This window comes from Lontra canadensis, unplaced genomic scaffold, assembly GCF_010015895.1.
Source record: "Lontra canadensis isolate GAN:19392208 unplaced genomic scaffold, GSC_riverotter_1.0 scaffold1, whole genome shotgun sequence".
Classification (NCBI taxonomy): domain Eukaryota; kingdom Metazoa; phylum Chordata; class Mammalia; order Carnivora; family Mustelidae; genus Lontra; species Lontra canadensis.
Genome location: NW_022630995.1, coordinates 92,750,558 through 92,767,640, shown reverse-complemented (window position 1 = coordinate 92,767,640; position 17,083 = coordinate 92,750,558). Strand labels below are relative to the sequence as shown.

The window sequence follows — 17,083 nt, the reverse complement described above, 5'->3', positions numbered from 1 at the left end:
TGTTTATTGCAGCATCATTTACAATTGCCAAGACATGGAAGCAACCCAAGTATCCATCCATAGATGGATGGATAATAAAGAAGTATATATATATATATATATATATATCTCGCACACACGCACAGTGGAATATTGCTCAACCATAAAAAATGAGATCTTGCAATTTGTGACATGGATAGACTTAGAGGGTGCTCTGCTAAGTGGAATCAGTCAAAAACAAATAAAAAATAATTCGCTTATATGTGGAATCTAAAAAAAATGAACAAATGAGCAAACAGATTCTTAAATACAGAGAATGAACTTGTGGTTGCCAGAGGGGAGTAAGGTGGAGGGAGAAAAACTAGGGGAAGGGGATTAAGAGGTACAAACTTCATTACAAATTAATGAGTAATGGAGATGAAAAGTATAGCATATGGAATTTAATCAATAATATTTTAATGATGTTGTTTGGTGGCAGATGGTGGCTTATCATGGTGAGCACTGAATCATACAGAATTGTCAAATCAGTATGTTGTATACCTGAAACTAAATGACATTGTATGTTAACTATGTTTCAATGATAATTTTTTTTAAAAAAGAAGGTAAACAAAAATAGTTTACATTACTATACTGCATAAAATATAAGAGGCTATGAATTAAAAGACATATCATAATGTCTGAGATGATAAAATATGAAACTAAATGTGAGTCGCAGAATGAGTAAAATATAGTATTCAAATTATTGAAAAAGTCACAGGAATCATTTTCTCAAACTCCATTACCAAGAAAATTAGCTAGACAACAAACAAAGAGGTAACCCACGGAATGGGAGAAGATATTCGAAAATGACATTACAGACAAAGGGCTGATATCCAAGATCTATAAAGAACTCCTCAAACTCAACACACATAAAACAGATTATCATGTCAAAAAATGGGCAGAAGAGGGGCACCTGGGTGACTCAGTGGGGTAAATCCTCTGCCTTCGGCTCAGGTCATGATCACAGGGTTTTGGGATTGAGCCCCACATCAGGCTCTCTGCTCAGCAGGGAGCCTGCTCCCCCCCTCCGCCTGCCTCTCTGCCTACTTGTGATCTCTGCCTGTCAAATAAATAAATAAAAAATCTTTAAAAAAAAGATAGAAAAAAAAAATGAGCAGAAGACATGAACAGACCTTTTCTCCAAAGAAGACATACAAATGGCTAACAGACACATGAAAAAATGTTCATCGTTGTTAGCCATCAGGGAGAGTCAAATAAAAACCACATTGAGATACCACCTTACACAACTTAGAATGGCCAAAATTAACAAGACAGTAAACAACATGTGTTGGAGAGGATGTGGAGAAAGGGAAACCCTCTTACACTGTTGGTGGGAATACAAATTGGTACAGCCACTTTGGAAAACAGTGTGGAGATTCCTTAAGAAATTAAAAACAGAACTACCCTATGACCCTACATTTGCACTACTGGGTATTTACCCCAAAGATCCAGATGTAGTGAGAAGAAGGGCCATCTGTAGCCTAATGTTCATAGCAGCAATGGCCACAGTTGCCAAACTGTGGAAAGAACCAAGATGCCCTTCAACTGATGAATGGGTAAAGGAGATATGATCTATATATACAATGGAGTATTATACCTCCATCAGAAAGGATGAATACCCAACTTTTATATCAACATGGATAGGACTGGAAAAGATTATGCTGAGTGAAATAAGTCAGTCAGAGAGAGTCAAGTATCATATAGTTTCACTTACTTGTGGAGCATAAGGAACAACACAGAGGACATTGGGTAAAGGAGAGGAGAGGTGAGTTGGGGGAAATAGGAGGGGGAGATGAACCATGAGAGACTGTGGACTCTGAGAAACAAACAGGGTTTTGGAGGAGAGGGGAGTCAGGGTTGGGTGAGCCTACTGGTGGGTGTTATGGAGGGCACGTATTGCATAGAGCACTGGGTGTGGTGCATAAACAATGACTTTTGGAACACTGAAAAGAAATAAAATAAAATGGGGACAAAGAAAAGAAAATTAGCCGATTTTTACAAAATGTCAGGTACTATCCTTAGTACCTTAGTATCCTTCAGTTAAATTATTTAATATTCACAGACACTTGTTGAATATGTGCTATAGATCTCACTCTACAAATGAAGAAAAAGTGTGGCATATAAGGTTAAATAACTTGCCCATAATTATAGTTAAAGACCAATAGAGTCAGGATTTAATCCTTATCTCAAATTAATGTTTTAAGTATTACTTTTGCCAACAAAAAGAATAGTTTTATTCCCACCTAAATCAAGTTTCCTTCAGTGAAACATGTTCATGTCCAGAAAACAAGCAACTTGTATTTAGATCAGATTTGTCTGAAGCAGAATTTTAAGATTGGAATGAAGCATCTTCCCATTATTCAGTTGCTATGCCAAAAACACCCAAAAAACCAAAAACCAACTCTCTGTTTCTCTGTTTTGCAGAAAGAATGCTATCATCCCTAAAAAAGAAAATTTTAAATCTGGCTTCCATTGCTGCTTTTCAAAAGTCACCAGCCAGTCTAACCTTTTTTTTTTTTTCTTTCCAGGAAGAGTAATTCATCTTGTATTATTTTGTGTCATTATAATATACCTAGGTAGGGAGTTATTTTTGGTTTATTCTGCAACTTTTTTGTGAGGAAGCTTTCTGTATTGGAAAATTGTTGTCATTCATTGATTTTGAAAAAGTCAGAGTTATTATTGTTTGAATATTACATCTCTATTATTTTCTGGAGATTAGATCAGATTCACTAGTTTAAAAAAGATTTCAGATTATATTTAAAAATCAGCAATATGAAATTATATTTTGTTACAGAGACACAACTAAGTCCATAACATAGAAAGGTTGGGAGTAAAAACATGCATAATGGTTTAGTGAGCAAAACTGCCAAAGTGAACTATAATAATATTAAACAACAACAACAACAACAAAAATCTTAGTTAAAAAATATTGCAGATATGATAGAAGTCACTTCATAATGATAATGATAAAGGTTTTAATTCATCAGAAAGATATAATAGTAAATGTCTAAGAAGTCAAAAAAGCAGAGCTGTATAATATATAAATCACAAACTGAAAGCATTAGCAGTAATACTGTTTCTACAATAGTCAATGTAGATATAGACATACCTCTCACAGATCAAACAGATAAAATATACACAGATCAGCAGACAAAAATTTAGAAAGGATACATAGGATTTGAGCAACACAATTAACAATCTTATGCAAGGATGAGAACTAGATCTCTGAACCTGGAGAAGAAACACGCTTTTCAAGCACACATGTAGGAGGAACCAAAAGAAAATGGAACATTGAACTCCCCCATAATACAACTCCAAATAAATTAGCAAACACTCACTATAAAGATCATACTGAATTAGAAATCAGTTTCAAAAGGATACTTAAAACGCTTTATATATTGGGAAAATTTGAAAACACACTCCTGATTGATTCAAAGGTCAAAAAAAGAAATGTGATAAAAACTATACAAAACTCATAACTGAATGATAACTATACCACTTTTAAAAAGCACACACAGTTATTTAAATTATAATCTTAAAGTATATGACCCTGAAAACTATATTAGATGAGAGAAGAAGGGTAACACTTAATGAGTTAGTTATATATTTTAAGAAGACAGAAAAAGAACCAGAGAATAAAACAAAAATTCCACAAGGGAAGAATGTACAAGGATAAAATCAAACACTGAAAGGGAAATAAAAAGGAACAATGAAGAGTACTAAAAAAAGAGAAAATAAAATTAAGCTAAAATGGATCAATCAAGAAAATAGAAGAGGAAAAAATGGACATTAGAAATGAAACTGTGATATAACCACCTGCTAGAGAGATTAAAAGTATAACAAATTTTTATTGTGAACAAATTTAAACTAGACATATTGAGGTAATACAATGGAAAAATTTCTTGAAAATATAAATTATAAAGTAACTCGTAAAGATAGTTTAAAAAGAAAAAAATATATAATAGTAATTTTAAAAGAGTTAATAATTTTAAAATATCCCGAAGTGAAATTTTTAGGTTCAGATTATTTTAGAGAACATTTAAATAACAGATAAGGTCAGTATTTCACAAACTTCTTGAGATAGAGATGACAAAACATACATACCAAAAAATGCCCATAATGTATTTAAAACACAGATATATTTTACTACAATAAAAATTAAGTATTTTTCATCAGTGAAATGACCTTTAAAGAAGTGAAAAGACATGTAGTAATGCAGGAGAAGATATTTGGAAACATATCATCAACAAAGGATGAATCCAGACTATATAAAGAACTAAAAATCAATATAAAAACAAATGATTCAAAGTTAAAATGAGAAAACAACACACAGGTTTTGCAAAATATATGAAAAAGTAGGAGAGGAGAGATGAATAGGTAGAGCACAGAAGATTTTTTCAGGCAGTGAAAATGTTCTGTTTGATACCATTAATGATGAATCCTTATCATTACACAATTGTCCAATCTAATAGACTATACAACACCAAGAGTGAAACTTAGTGTAAACTATGGATTTTGAATGATTATGTGTCAGTGTAGGTTCATCAATTGCAAAATGTATCACTTTGGTGAGGGATGTTGATAATGGTGGAGGCTATGTATGTGAGGGGGCAAAGAATATACGGGAAACCTCTGGACCTTCCTCTCAATCTTGCTATAAACCTAAAACTGCTCAAAAAAATAAAGTCATAACAAAAAAAGTCAATGTGATGAAAGCAAACATTGTGAGAGAACTGTTTCAGATTAAAATAAACAGATTATGTTGATAAGCATTATTACATTACAAATCTTGATTTGATCCTGAAAAACTAAAATAAGATATAAAGTAATTTTTTGGCCACTTGGATAAATTTTTAATATAGTGTATAACAAAATATTGTACATTTAAACTTTCTCAAGTATGATACTATTGTGTTTATTGAAGGAGAAAATCCTTTTCTTAGGCAATCAACACTGAGGTAGTTAGAAATGAAATCAGATGTTTTACAATTAAAAATATGAAAATTTGAAAAAAAATGGCCATTAAGTACAAAAAAGCTATTCAACCTCATAAGTAATCAAGAAATGCAAATAACAACTCATATACAATTATATATCCACCAAATAGCCAAAAATTTAAAAGTCTTACAAAACCAACATTGGAAAAAATAAATACTACACAGAAATTAAGTATCATGAACTAGAATTATAATCATCAGTGTAGAAGAATCTAAGGAATAAAAGGGGAAAATTACAGAAAATTTGTATGGTATGTATGGTAACATTCACAATGTATGGTATCTCTCAAAATTCAGGACACTACCTTTCCAGCAGAAAAAGTGGTATGTGACAGGGAAGGTGGTGGTAATATTCTATACCCTAAGCTAAGTGGTATGGACAAAGCCATTTTTCTTCTTATCATGCTTTAAATAATATTCATCATATATACTCTTTAAAATGCATGAAATGTTTCAAAAGTATAATAATAAAGGAACACATCAGAGGAATATTTGATTTATTTGAAAAAAGAAAGTAGCAGGTGGAAATTTTCAACCCCAGCAAAGAGCTAGAGAGTGCAGCTCAAAGTAGACATGAAAAATTATGAGTTGAATGAAAAGAAAATTCAATGTTTATAACTACTTTAATAGTTTAATCTGTTATCTTAATAGTAGTAGTAGTAGTAGTAATAATAATAATAATATTCTAGCTGCCTCAGGATTATATAATCAAGATGCGTTATTACATGATAATTTGTTTCAGAATGTGTATTTCTATAGTCAGTATAAAATGAGTAAGTTTTTGTGTTGTTTTGTTTTTCTCTTTAGTTATTCTTTAGAAATAAAACCATTTTGTGGTATCTTTTCATGATTATCATAACAAAAACATGGTGGCCTTAGCAAAAGAGGTTCATTATAATCTGAGCATTAATCACTATTTATATCATCACAGAGAATGACAAAATATACAAAACTAATCAGAAAATATCCGCATAAATATCCCCAGGGCTTTTAGGCATTAACAATGAGGTTTAAGAACTCGAATCAGGGTTGTTTTTCTACCTTGCTGAGACTTGGCTAGCCTGCTTGTTTTTACCAAAATATTTTCTAACATTTTCTCTTTCCTATAGAGACAATTGCTACATCTCAAGTAGCAAAATGGAGCTCATAGACTTTAATTGTGTTCTTCCCCTGGTGTATCAAGAGATTGTTCTCTACTCAGTAATTATCTTATATTGTAAACTGACCAAAGTGAGCACTCATGTTCGTGTTAGATCCATTACTATTTAACCTGTTTTGAGTGCAAACGAATTCAGGGAATGTCCAATCTTAAATTAAAATTGAATTTGTATGCGAAAAGCTTTTGTTCTGTGCAGAAAATCCTCAGTAAGAGGTCTTATTTTAAAATATAATTTAAAAAAAATAATAATTAATTGATACCTAGAAAACAGGTTTAAATGAAAGTATGCCTTTAAAACCCTTGCTCCCTCAAAAAATGCAGATATGTTCAGAATGAACACTGTCATCAAGATAATCATATGAAAATAATCACATGAAACCTAAATAAAAATCTTTCATTAAAAATGTAATTTCTGGGGCACCTGGGTGGCTCAGTTGGTTAAGCGATTGCCTTTGGCTCAGGTCATGATCTTGGAGTCCCGCAATCGAGACGCACATTGGGCTCCCAGCTCCATGGGGAGTCTGTTTCTCCCTCTGACCTTCTACCCTCTCATGCTCTCTCTCTCTTTCTCAAATAAATAAATAAAATCTTTAAATATATATGTATGTGTGTGTGTGTATATGTGTGTGTGTGTGTATATATATATATATATATAAAATTTCTGGACACAATAACTAAAAATGAGGCTCTAGCTTTCTTGTTCCCTTTATACTTAACCCCTATACATCACTCCACATTTCAAGGATATTTATGATAAAGTCATTTGGTACACCTCACAGTCAAGTTAGAAGGGGTTCATATTGCAATTCTTGTTAATCAAGAGGTCATAAATAAGAAGGAGAAAGAATTCAAATTGCCAAATTCCAGATAAATGATTGTGCTTACTCTGTTGCATGAACACCATGCTGTTTACAGTTAGACATTCCTTTAATTTTATTCCTTTGGACAACAAGCATTTATTGAGGTTTCAGGCTTTCTTCCATATAATTAATGAAGAGGCTGTTGGATGGCTACTATCTTAGTACATGAAAAAGTTTTCCTCTGTATGAAAGTAACTTGTCATAATCTTGGGTTTATTACAGGATATCCAAAAGATGGAGTCAACCTGTTTTCCTTCCTTGATTTCCCTTTAGCGATCATCACTAAGATTAAGCTTGATGATATTTCCACCTCTGACAGTGTCCAAAAATTCAGACTTGCTTTTTTAAATGCCTACATCTGAATATCCCTATACATTAAATCATTAGACCTTAAACAAAACGCCTAATTTCCCAACACCTTTTCTTCTGCCAGATTCTGCATATGTTAAAGCACACATCCAGGAAAAATCATGATGCTATCTCATCTCCACCTGTTTCTCTGTTCCTCCTTTCTGTATGTGCCTAAGTCATGTCAATTCTACTTCTGCATGGGCTCTCCTAATCTCCCCTTTCCATCCTAACTGCCACCAAGCTAAATTGAGTAAATCTTAGAATTCAGGCTCTGTCCTAGCAACTTACTGTGTCTTATTTCATTAAAACCTCACTATAATGCTAAGAGGTGGGTCTTTTTACACCAGTGTTACAGATCTATAACCTGAGAATTGGAGAGGTTAAGAAATATGTCCAAAGTTAACTGGTTACTGCTGGCACTGAGACTCAGACCCAAATCCACACCATCGTTTTCTAAAAGAAAGCATAGACATTAGTGACAGTCTGGGTTTGTTTGCTCTGCCACTTATTAGCTAGATGAGTATCTTAATATTGCCAAGCCTCAATTTATTCATTCCATAAATGTACAAAATATTTCCTCTTAGTGTTGTTGTGAGTATTTAATGATATTCCTGTTAATGATTAGCACAATGCTTAGTGTATATGACTATGCTAAATAAATCATTTTTAAAAATATGTAAGAATTATTATTTCTATATTATTGTAATAGGTTCTTTGAGAGGTCTCCACAAAAAAAACAAAACAAAACAAAACAAAAAAAAACAAAAAAAAAACACAACATGTCCCTGATTCAAACAATATATTTTTCTTCAATCCCAGTTCTGATCATTTTACTTTCTGGTTTAAAATTTTCAGTGACTCAAATAGTATCCTTCTGCAAGAAAGCTCTATATTATGGACACAACCAGTATCTTCAGCATTTAATAACACTTACTTTACTTCCTTACTTATTCATGCAGTCAATGCAGTTAACTTACCATTCCCCCAAATCTGGTATTTTTAGCCAAATCTTAGCTTGGGTTGATCCATTGACCATGAATATACCACCCCCCTCTAGATTTGCTAGTGTTATGTCATACCATGACTGAGGACTCAAATGCTACCTCCTCCATGAAATTTCCCTAATTACTAGAAGAATTCCTCTTCTTTGTTCCCATTGTTCACATTCTGTCATGGTATATTTTACATTCTACCTTGTAATGTAGAACATGTCCTGTTCTATACTAATGAAATCAAGAACTGAATATTTTATGTTTGTGTAAATTTTATAATAAAAAATGACATTCAGAGCCCATAGATGAAATCATTATTTCTCACCTGTATAAAGATATAACTGGATTAAGTTATATGAAGTTAATAAACAAAATGTAAATCTTTTTAGTTAAATGCCCAATTTGGAAGGGATATTACTAATATATGTCTTCTCTTGTTTTTCCATTCTTGTCTTTTAAAAGTGTACTTTTATATCACTTTGGCAACTTTTTAAGTACAGACAATATTTACTTCCGTAAATAAATCTTTTTTTGGAAGAGAGAGTTTTTTCTTCCATTGACAAAGTCAAAGTCAAAGTCGAAGTACCACATGAAAAAAATTCAGAAGAAAATCTGAGACATTAACATTGAGCTTATAAATAAAAGAAGAAAATTTTTTATTAAATACATCTATATGGTGGCTGTCCTCTTCCAAGCCTGGAAATAAAATTCAAGTTTTGTTTGAGTTTTTCTGAGATCACTATTCACTTTTGTCTGCTTATGTTTTGAACCAACCAAGCACCCTCAAATCGTATACCTAATTCTTGTACCGGGGCATCTGAGGAGTCCATGAGGTACTAAATGCAGTCCTTTTCTTAGAGTCCTGAGGATTAAGGCATTCTAGGTCAGTGTCAGGACTGCAATTTCAGCAAGTCTTGCTGATGGCTCCTTTCTTCTGTACAGAATTATTGTTATGCCTGAGCTCTTGCCTTCCAAGTTCCCTGTCATGTGTCCAATGCTGAACTCCATGTTGTCAAATGTTGTCACATGCTACCCTTCTTCTATGATTAAGGCACTGCCTTCTATGCCATTTTTCTCAGGTGGAAGACATTCTTTGCCTACAGACTAATCCCAGAACTGGGTACCTTCAGTCTGTTGTGTAATATCTTTGATAAAATCTAATCCCATCTTTCTGGGCCACTTTTTGGTTGTTATGCTACTGTTACTGATTGCATGTCTTGCTCACTTACTTAGAAACTGCCAAAAACTTTCAGATGCTTCTTGCTTGATTGACTAGGCCATCCATCCAACTCCTATTGCCTGGACTATTCTGCATTGCTAAATCTACGCTGGTTGATAAGTGTCAAATATGGATTCCATTTATCACATATAATTTTAACTTTTCAGCTCCATTTTTGATAGTGATCCTTTCAGTCTAGGATATCAAGGATTCTAAAAAAAAAGTTTCCCTATTAATTTGTCAGATATAACAACCTGTTTCAGTTCTAATTATAAAATGTTAGAAAACTAATCTTTTCATTTACCAGTGTAGCCTCTCATCTTCTATATCAATATTCATAGCACCAGAAAGCTCCTGTTTTCTTAGATTATGACTTTAGAAATCATAACATTTTTTCTTTTTCTCTTCCAACCCTTATTGAAATGGTTAATCAAGATTTTAAAATTTTCTTCTATGATAGATTTCTTCTTTCCTATTCATAGCAATCTGATCTTTGTTAAATGTGATAATTCCTACAAATGCCTTTATATCTACTAACTTCCCATCTTTCACGTTTTGGTCATTCAATTTGCACAATATCTTTTACACTTTAAATCTCTGGGCATATGATTTTCAACTCAGGAAATATGTAGTCAAATAAATGCATGGAAATATCCAGGTTAAGATATTCCTAAATCATTTTATCTGGATCAAGCCTTAACACTAATCTAGGGTACAGATCCATCAAAAACACCATGTAGAGGGAAAAAAGAAAAAGAAAAAAAAAAGAAACCAATTAGTTTGCTCCCCTCCTTCTTCTCCTCCTCCTTCTCCTTCCCCTCCCCCTCCTCCTCTTCCTTCTTCTTTTCTTTCTTCTTTTTCTTCTTCTTCTTCTTTTGGATTTCAGATTTATAACATAGGTTTTTTTTTTTTTTCCTAGTTCTGCCCCCTACTTAAAATATATGTCACTTGTTTTGAGATAAACCTCAAAACTACCCTTAAATTATTTTTTGGAGGGGAGGGTGGGGGGGTTGGGAGGGCCTGGTGGTGGGTATTAAGGAGGGCACATATTGCATGGAGCACTGGGTGTGGTACATAAACAATGAATCTTGGAACACTGAAAAAATAAAATTTAACATGTCTAAGTTTCCTTGTTATGTTCTTTCTCATATGTACATGTGTGAGAAAAACTGTCTCATTGTCTAATTTTGGAGTTGGTTCATGTACATGAGGATGCTAAGTAAGAGTTAATGCTCACAATTTATTCAGGGAGTCAACTTAAAGAGAAATCCCCATCTACTGGGGTCATTAGGACATGTATCACCTTCTCATAAGAAGTAGGACTTAAGATATCTTTTGAAATAAAGGTAGATTCAGAGAACATATTTTAGTCAAGGCACAAAAACTGAGAAAAGAGATCAAGGTAGACATGTGCAAGCTCTGGCTGAGGAAGAGACAGGGAGCTAGCCTAATACAAGCAGCATGTATTGAGAAATATTAAGAATAAATATGAAGAAGATAAATTGAACTGGACCATATGGAACCTTAAAATAAGAAGTTTAGATTTATTAGGCAGAAAAGGTCCAATAGTCTTACATACAGTAGATGGTTAATAAATAAATAAATGTATTTCTTTACGAAATGTAAAGACACACAAAAATCCCAATAATGATGTTTTGTTGCCAACAGACAAAGTAACAGCAGGTCAAAGAATTGATTAAAGCATTAAAATTATTGAGAGCATCAATAATAAATCTGATTTCCTTGTGCATGTAGAAGCTTACATTCACCATGTTCATGTTTTCAAAGCCCTTATTGGGAAAGAACATTTATTTTATCTTAGGAAACTATGATAAAAAATCATATTAATTTTACCAAACATCTATGACTGTACCAAATGTTCCAACCAAGAGTAAAGTATTTTCCATAGAAATCAAATTAGTGGGCTGCAAGAAGTTTTTTAGAATTAAAATTTTAATAAATAGTTTAGCCTTTTATTATTTTTGCTTTCCCTAAAAATGCATCATTACTCAACTGTTATGACACTGGGAATGAACATTACAAACATATAATTAAGGCCATTAAGAAAATGAGAGTTGTCTTCAAAACTAGTAAAGAATAAGTTCAAGTATACAAGACATTACCCTAAAAAGCCTGAAGTCATCCTGTTAATAGAAGTTTAGATGTACAATATTTTGTGATTGCCTCTAAGACCACACAGAAATATTACCAAGTCAAAACATGACCATATTCTCTGACTATATTGATAGCTATATTTTATAATCATTTGAAATATAATTAGTTTTTAGAAGATCATATACATAAATAATTTTTCTCTTATATCTTGAGTTTTTATATATATGATAAAATTTTGGCAACAATTAAATGATAGTTACTGCAAATATCTGATCTTAATTTTGTTTGCCTTGGAAATGAACATACTGATTTCTATCTCAATGACTTTGGTTAGAGGAAGGCATGATAAACTCAGATAAAGTATGCAGGTTTCTGAAAGAAGCTAGATACATGGTAGCTCAGGTCAGGTAGAACCATGAAGTGAAGAGAATATGGGTTTTCAAGTTCAATTAAAAACAAAAAGCAAAAAACCCTGGGAGCCTGGGTGGCTCAGTCATTAAGCTTCTGCCTTTGGCTGGGGTCATGAGTCCTGCATCAGGTTCCCTGCAAGAAGCCTGCTTCTCCTTCTGTCCCTACCCCTGCTTATGCTCTCTCTCTCTCTCTCTCTCTGAAATAAATAAATAATGAAATCTTTAAAAAACAAAACAAAACCGAAAACTCGTGTTCTTTCCACTGTATCAAATATTAAATCTTAAAAGTGTTAATTCTTTAGCAGTATGATCCAGAATCTCTATCTCAAAATGGGAAAATACGTTCAAGCTAAAATATGCTAATATATTTTTTATCAACAAAGTGAAGTGGTTTTGTAGGCAAAACTGTTTAAATTTGTTGTTAAATGCTCCCAGCTATGTGCTCCAGGTTTAATTGTGGGAGTGGCCCAGGAAGAGTCCGATCATGTAAATAACCAAGAATTTTCAACCATGAACCATATGCTTTCCCATATGTGTTCTGTTGAGGAATGGAATACCTTTACTTTCTATTTCAGTATTACAGAAAGAAATTTTAGTTACCATGCAATACCCTTATTTTAGTAAATTCAGTGAGAGTTTGAAGGAAGATGGGTCTCTCCTCATTTTTACCAGTACATGATTAAATGTTACAATACCAGAAAAGGAAAATGAGGGTGAAGAACAGGGGAGTATTGAGAATTTCTCTACAAATATATTTTTTTTCTTTTTCCACAGTATCATATTAATCTAAAAATAAGGTCAAAATAAAAATCAAATGCCAAGGGCTGGGACTAGAATTTTTATACTTGGAAAACTATTTCCTCTTGACCTTTAAATAACCAAGAGGATAATAGCCCTCACTTCCAATAAAGTTTCTGATACTCTTGGACAAACAGTTCTGAGGAAGAATCAGCAACAAAAGGGATAACAAAAGGGGCAGGAAGAAGTATTTTTTTCAAAGTGACAGTGCATGAGTGTGTGTGTGTGTGTGCGTGTGTGTGTGTACAGTATATAATTAAGATGCATGTGCACATACATATACAAACTACATATATACCCATATACACATACAACATTCCTGATCCTTTCTCTGCCTGTTTCATTGTTCCAGCTTTTGTTAAATTTCGGTATTTTATTACTTTATTGGGGATTATGTCACTTAAGAAGTCATCAGTGAATATTGTATAATGCATCAGTGAATATTGTATAATGATGAATAGCTATTTGTTTTTATTGAGAATAAGTGAAAGAGCTGAATTTGAAATAAAAAATTTGTTAGAGTTATAAAAACCTTTTCAATTCATGTTTTGTTAAACTGAAATTAGGAAACACTTTCCTTTTAGGATTTCAGTGTAGGAATCACTCAGAGAAATTTTGAAGTATATAACCTCTTCTTAAGTTTATGATTTTGAAATAAAAATAAAACTAGTATTTATACTAATTAAAGGAATAGCAAATACAAAATAAGAAAAAAAAAACGGATCTAGAGAGAACTCAAGAGGCATCACTTAATTCCTTTACAATAATGTCCAAAATAAAATATTTGGGTACCAGTCAAGTGATGTTTCATTCAGTGGCTCATTAAAAGTGAAGTTCACTGGTTCACATGTACTTTGAAGGTTTTCAAAAAGTGATCTTATATCGCTGGTCTTAATCATATTTTACTTTCGTGGTCAGAGGTCTTAGGATGGAGAAAAATGCTATCATTTTGAAGTTACTGAGGTTTCTTCTTTGAGGGATTAAAAAGGCAGGAGTTCAAAAAAAAACATGCCATGATCTTAATAATCTTTATTTCTCTCATAATTTTAAGTTGTGTGCTATTATTCCTATGTTTGCTAAACTTATTTGTCCAATAATGAATTTAGTTATATATAGGACAAGGCAGACACAAATGAGAATATTGAATCAAGAGGAAAAAGAAGGAATTTTTCTCAGAATTACCTACCTAACCAAGTGGCTTTTTTCTCTATCTAATAGCAATTGCAAGGTAAATTTGTTATATAGTCAATTTGATCATAACTGGAAGTACTAACACTGTTGTGTTACCCCAAATAATATGATAAGTTAATAAAAGAGATAATAATGGAAGACTTCTGAGTTCAAATCCAATATACTTTCCCTACAAACTGTATTTTTGCTCATATCTATATTTATGAATCTACAAACATTTCATATAAACAAACACTATGCTTATTGGAAGTTACAAAAGATCCTGGGTTACTTCTTCACCTTGTATTTCAACCATCATTGTCAAACCAAAGTAGAGCCAGGGGATCAGTGGAGAGATCAAGTTTTGTGATTACATCAGTCTTACTGCTACAAACTGCAACATGTGCTAAAATAAGGGAGACAGTTCTCAGGGTTCCACCTGAGGTGTCTCTAAGAAGAGACAAGGAGATTAAGTTCAAATGTTCTTTGGGATATTTTAGTTCTATCCCCTCTGAAGCATCTGGGTATGTGTGTGAGGAGTAGTCAAGGCTTAGTTCAAAATTTTTTTAATGCCTAATTAATTTCAAACATACCACATCTGAAAATTTTATGTAATTAGGAATCTAAAATATTCAAAATTATATTTTATTAATACCACAGTTAGTGAAATAAAAATTACAGTGTTATTTATAAATGTTCTTACCTTTACATCTTTGACATTCATCCTTGTTCCCTCTTTCCCAACAAAGATATCATCAATGTCCACCAGAATATATCTGTCCAAGGACAGTGTCAGCCTCTTCCCTGACAAGAAGGAAATGGCATCTATGAAGATGAGCTTATGTAGCCAAAAGTTTAAGTTGTTGCCAAAAAGAACTCGCTGAATTCCATCATGAAGTCCCAGATCCTGGATCACCGTCGCGTAGAGTGGTTTGCTGGATGAGGATGAAAGGGATTTTTCTGTCTGTAATTCAGTTAAAAGCACAGGCTGGTAGGTTGAATGATTATATTGGAAAATAGTCCAGTCTTCCCCAGGAAGAGGGCCTTTCTCAACCTTGGGGGCTTTGGTAATATGCAGCAAAGGAGACTGAGTGTTGACAAAACAGTCCTTTAGAGCTAGATTATTGAAAAGGTTTAATGGAAAGCCTTTTAATTGTGTTCTTGGTAAGCTGTTCTCATTGGCTTTATGAAAACCGATTATACTAACACTGTATTCCACACAGTATTTTTCTAAAAGCTCTCGATTCCATGAATCCATGCTGACATACTTCAGAATATTTTCATAAATAACTAAAATATATTTCCCTTTGCCATTATCTGTAAGAGGAGGTATATCCCCCTTGCCAGGGGCAATGACCATTTGGTACTGAAATCGGCTAGATTCCAAGATAGCTATGATATCTTGACCAAGTTGAGAGTATTGGCTCTCCACAAATAGGAGGACGGTAGGATCAGTTTTGGATGTATCAATAGGTTTAATTGTTTTTATCTCCAGTGAACGATATGGTAGACTTTTGATGTCAGCACATTCTGCTTCTGCAGTGGTTTCAATAAGTGTCATTTCCTGTTTATAGCCAGAGTAGAGGAAATAGGCAGAAATGACAATGCTCACCAAGCAAAAGGTAGCTAAAAGAACAATCAATGTTCGAAAACTTCTCCGAAGCTTCACAATAAGATTCATTTTTTAAAATACTGCTTTGGAAGTTTATTCCAATTTCTTTTCCTAAAGTGCCATAGTGAATAAAGTATGAGATGGTGCAAATATCACTCCCCACAAGTTCATGTAACCATTGCAAACCATGTAAAATGTTTGAAGGGGTCACAAATAAGTTAAAGCTGGAAGGCGACGGAGCAGGAGATCAAAAGTCGAAGAGATTTTGAATTTGTCCAACACCAAATATTGATGCAGAATCCTTTAAACATTATCTGAAAAAAAAAGAGAAATGTAATGACTAAGACATAAATAGAAATAGAAGTATTTATGTGATATAGTTGCTTATATACAAGAAACATACATATTGGAGATAATTTTAGTATATTAATATGCTAAAATATTAATAGGCTGAAGTTTACAGTCTAAGTTTTTATTATTAAAGTAGATTTGTTCATGTCCTCAAAAATACAGAATCTTAATCTTATTTGATTTTGGCAAAGAGTACACACACACACACACACACACACATTTTTTAGATCATTTTTCAAACTAGCCATCTCAAAAGAGAAAAGAGGTAAGAAAGAAAGCTTTAGTGCAAATATTAATTACCATAAAGATGGCTTCTACAGAACTGGTAACTATTATTTACATAAAAAATTAGGAAATCATGTATTTGTGTGGGAGTTGGAACAGTGAAACATGTTCTTAAGTATCTGTTCAGTATCTGGAGTGCCAAGCTGAGAGAATGATTTTGTCTTAAGTATACAGTTGTTACAGGTTTTTCCCTTCAATAACGTATCCTTTTCAGAAGTTACAAGGAGGCACTTGGTCTCCTTCACTGTAATAGCCAAAATAGGTAAGATTTGTCCTCTATTTTTAGAAGCAAAGTTAAAAAAAACTATGGAAGAAAGAATAAAATGGGAACACCCATCCTCAGACCCCTCTAATAAGAGGTCAGGAACCTAGATAAGAAGGAAAGCTTTGACTTGTTTGTCTCAAAACACATTCCTAAATTTGGCTTACTCCTATAATCAGAACTAAAGTGGAATTTTTATTAATATATTTTTATCCATTATTAATTTTTATCCAGCTATCACATGTTCTATTTCTTTAGTTCAAAAGAAAAAGAATGTAGATATAATTAAAAAAAAACTTTCACCAAATGCCTTCACACAAATGGATATAATTTTCCATTATTAGATATTTTTTTTGAAGGATGACTCTGATTTTTAGTGAATTGCTTTCTAGAAAATTTTTCTTCATTCTCCTCAAAACTGTTTTAGACTATTTATGGAATTTTCCATTTCCCAATTTGCCAAACTAATGTAAAACTAGTGGAA

The 17,083-nt window shown here is 32.8% G+C and overlaps 1 protein-coding gene across 1 annotated transcript in view; it reads right to left on the bottom strand.

Moving 5' to 3' along the window:
• LOC116868517 (bifunctional heparan sulfate N-deacetylase/N-sulfotransferase 4) overlaps positions 1-16,003 on the bottom strand; it is a 237,430-nt gene extending 221,427 nt beyond the window's left edge. Inside the window, exon 1 of the mRNA XM_032858895.1 lies at positions 14,793-16,003. Coding sequence (XP_032714786.1) covers positions 14,793-15,770 — 978 coding nt within the window. The 5' untranslated portion in view covers positions 15,771-16,003. The remainder of the gene's footprint in view (positions 1-14,792) is intronic.
• Between the last annotated feature and the right edge of the window lie 1,080 nt (positions 16,004-17,083).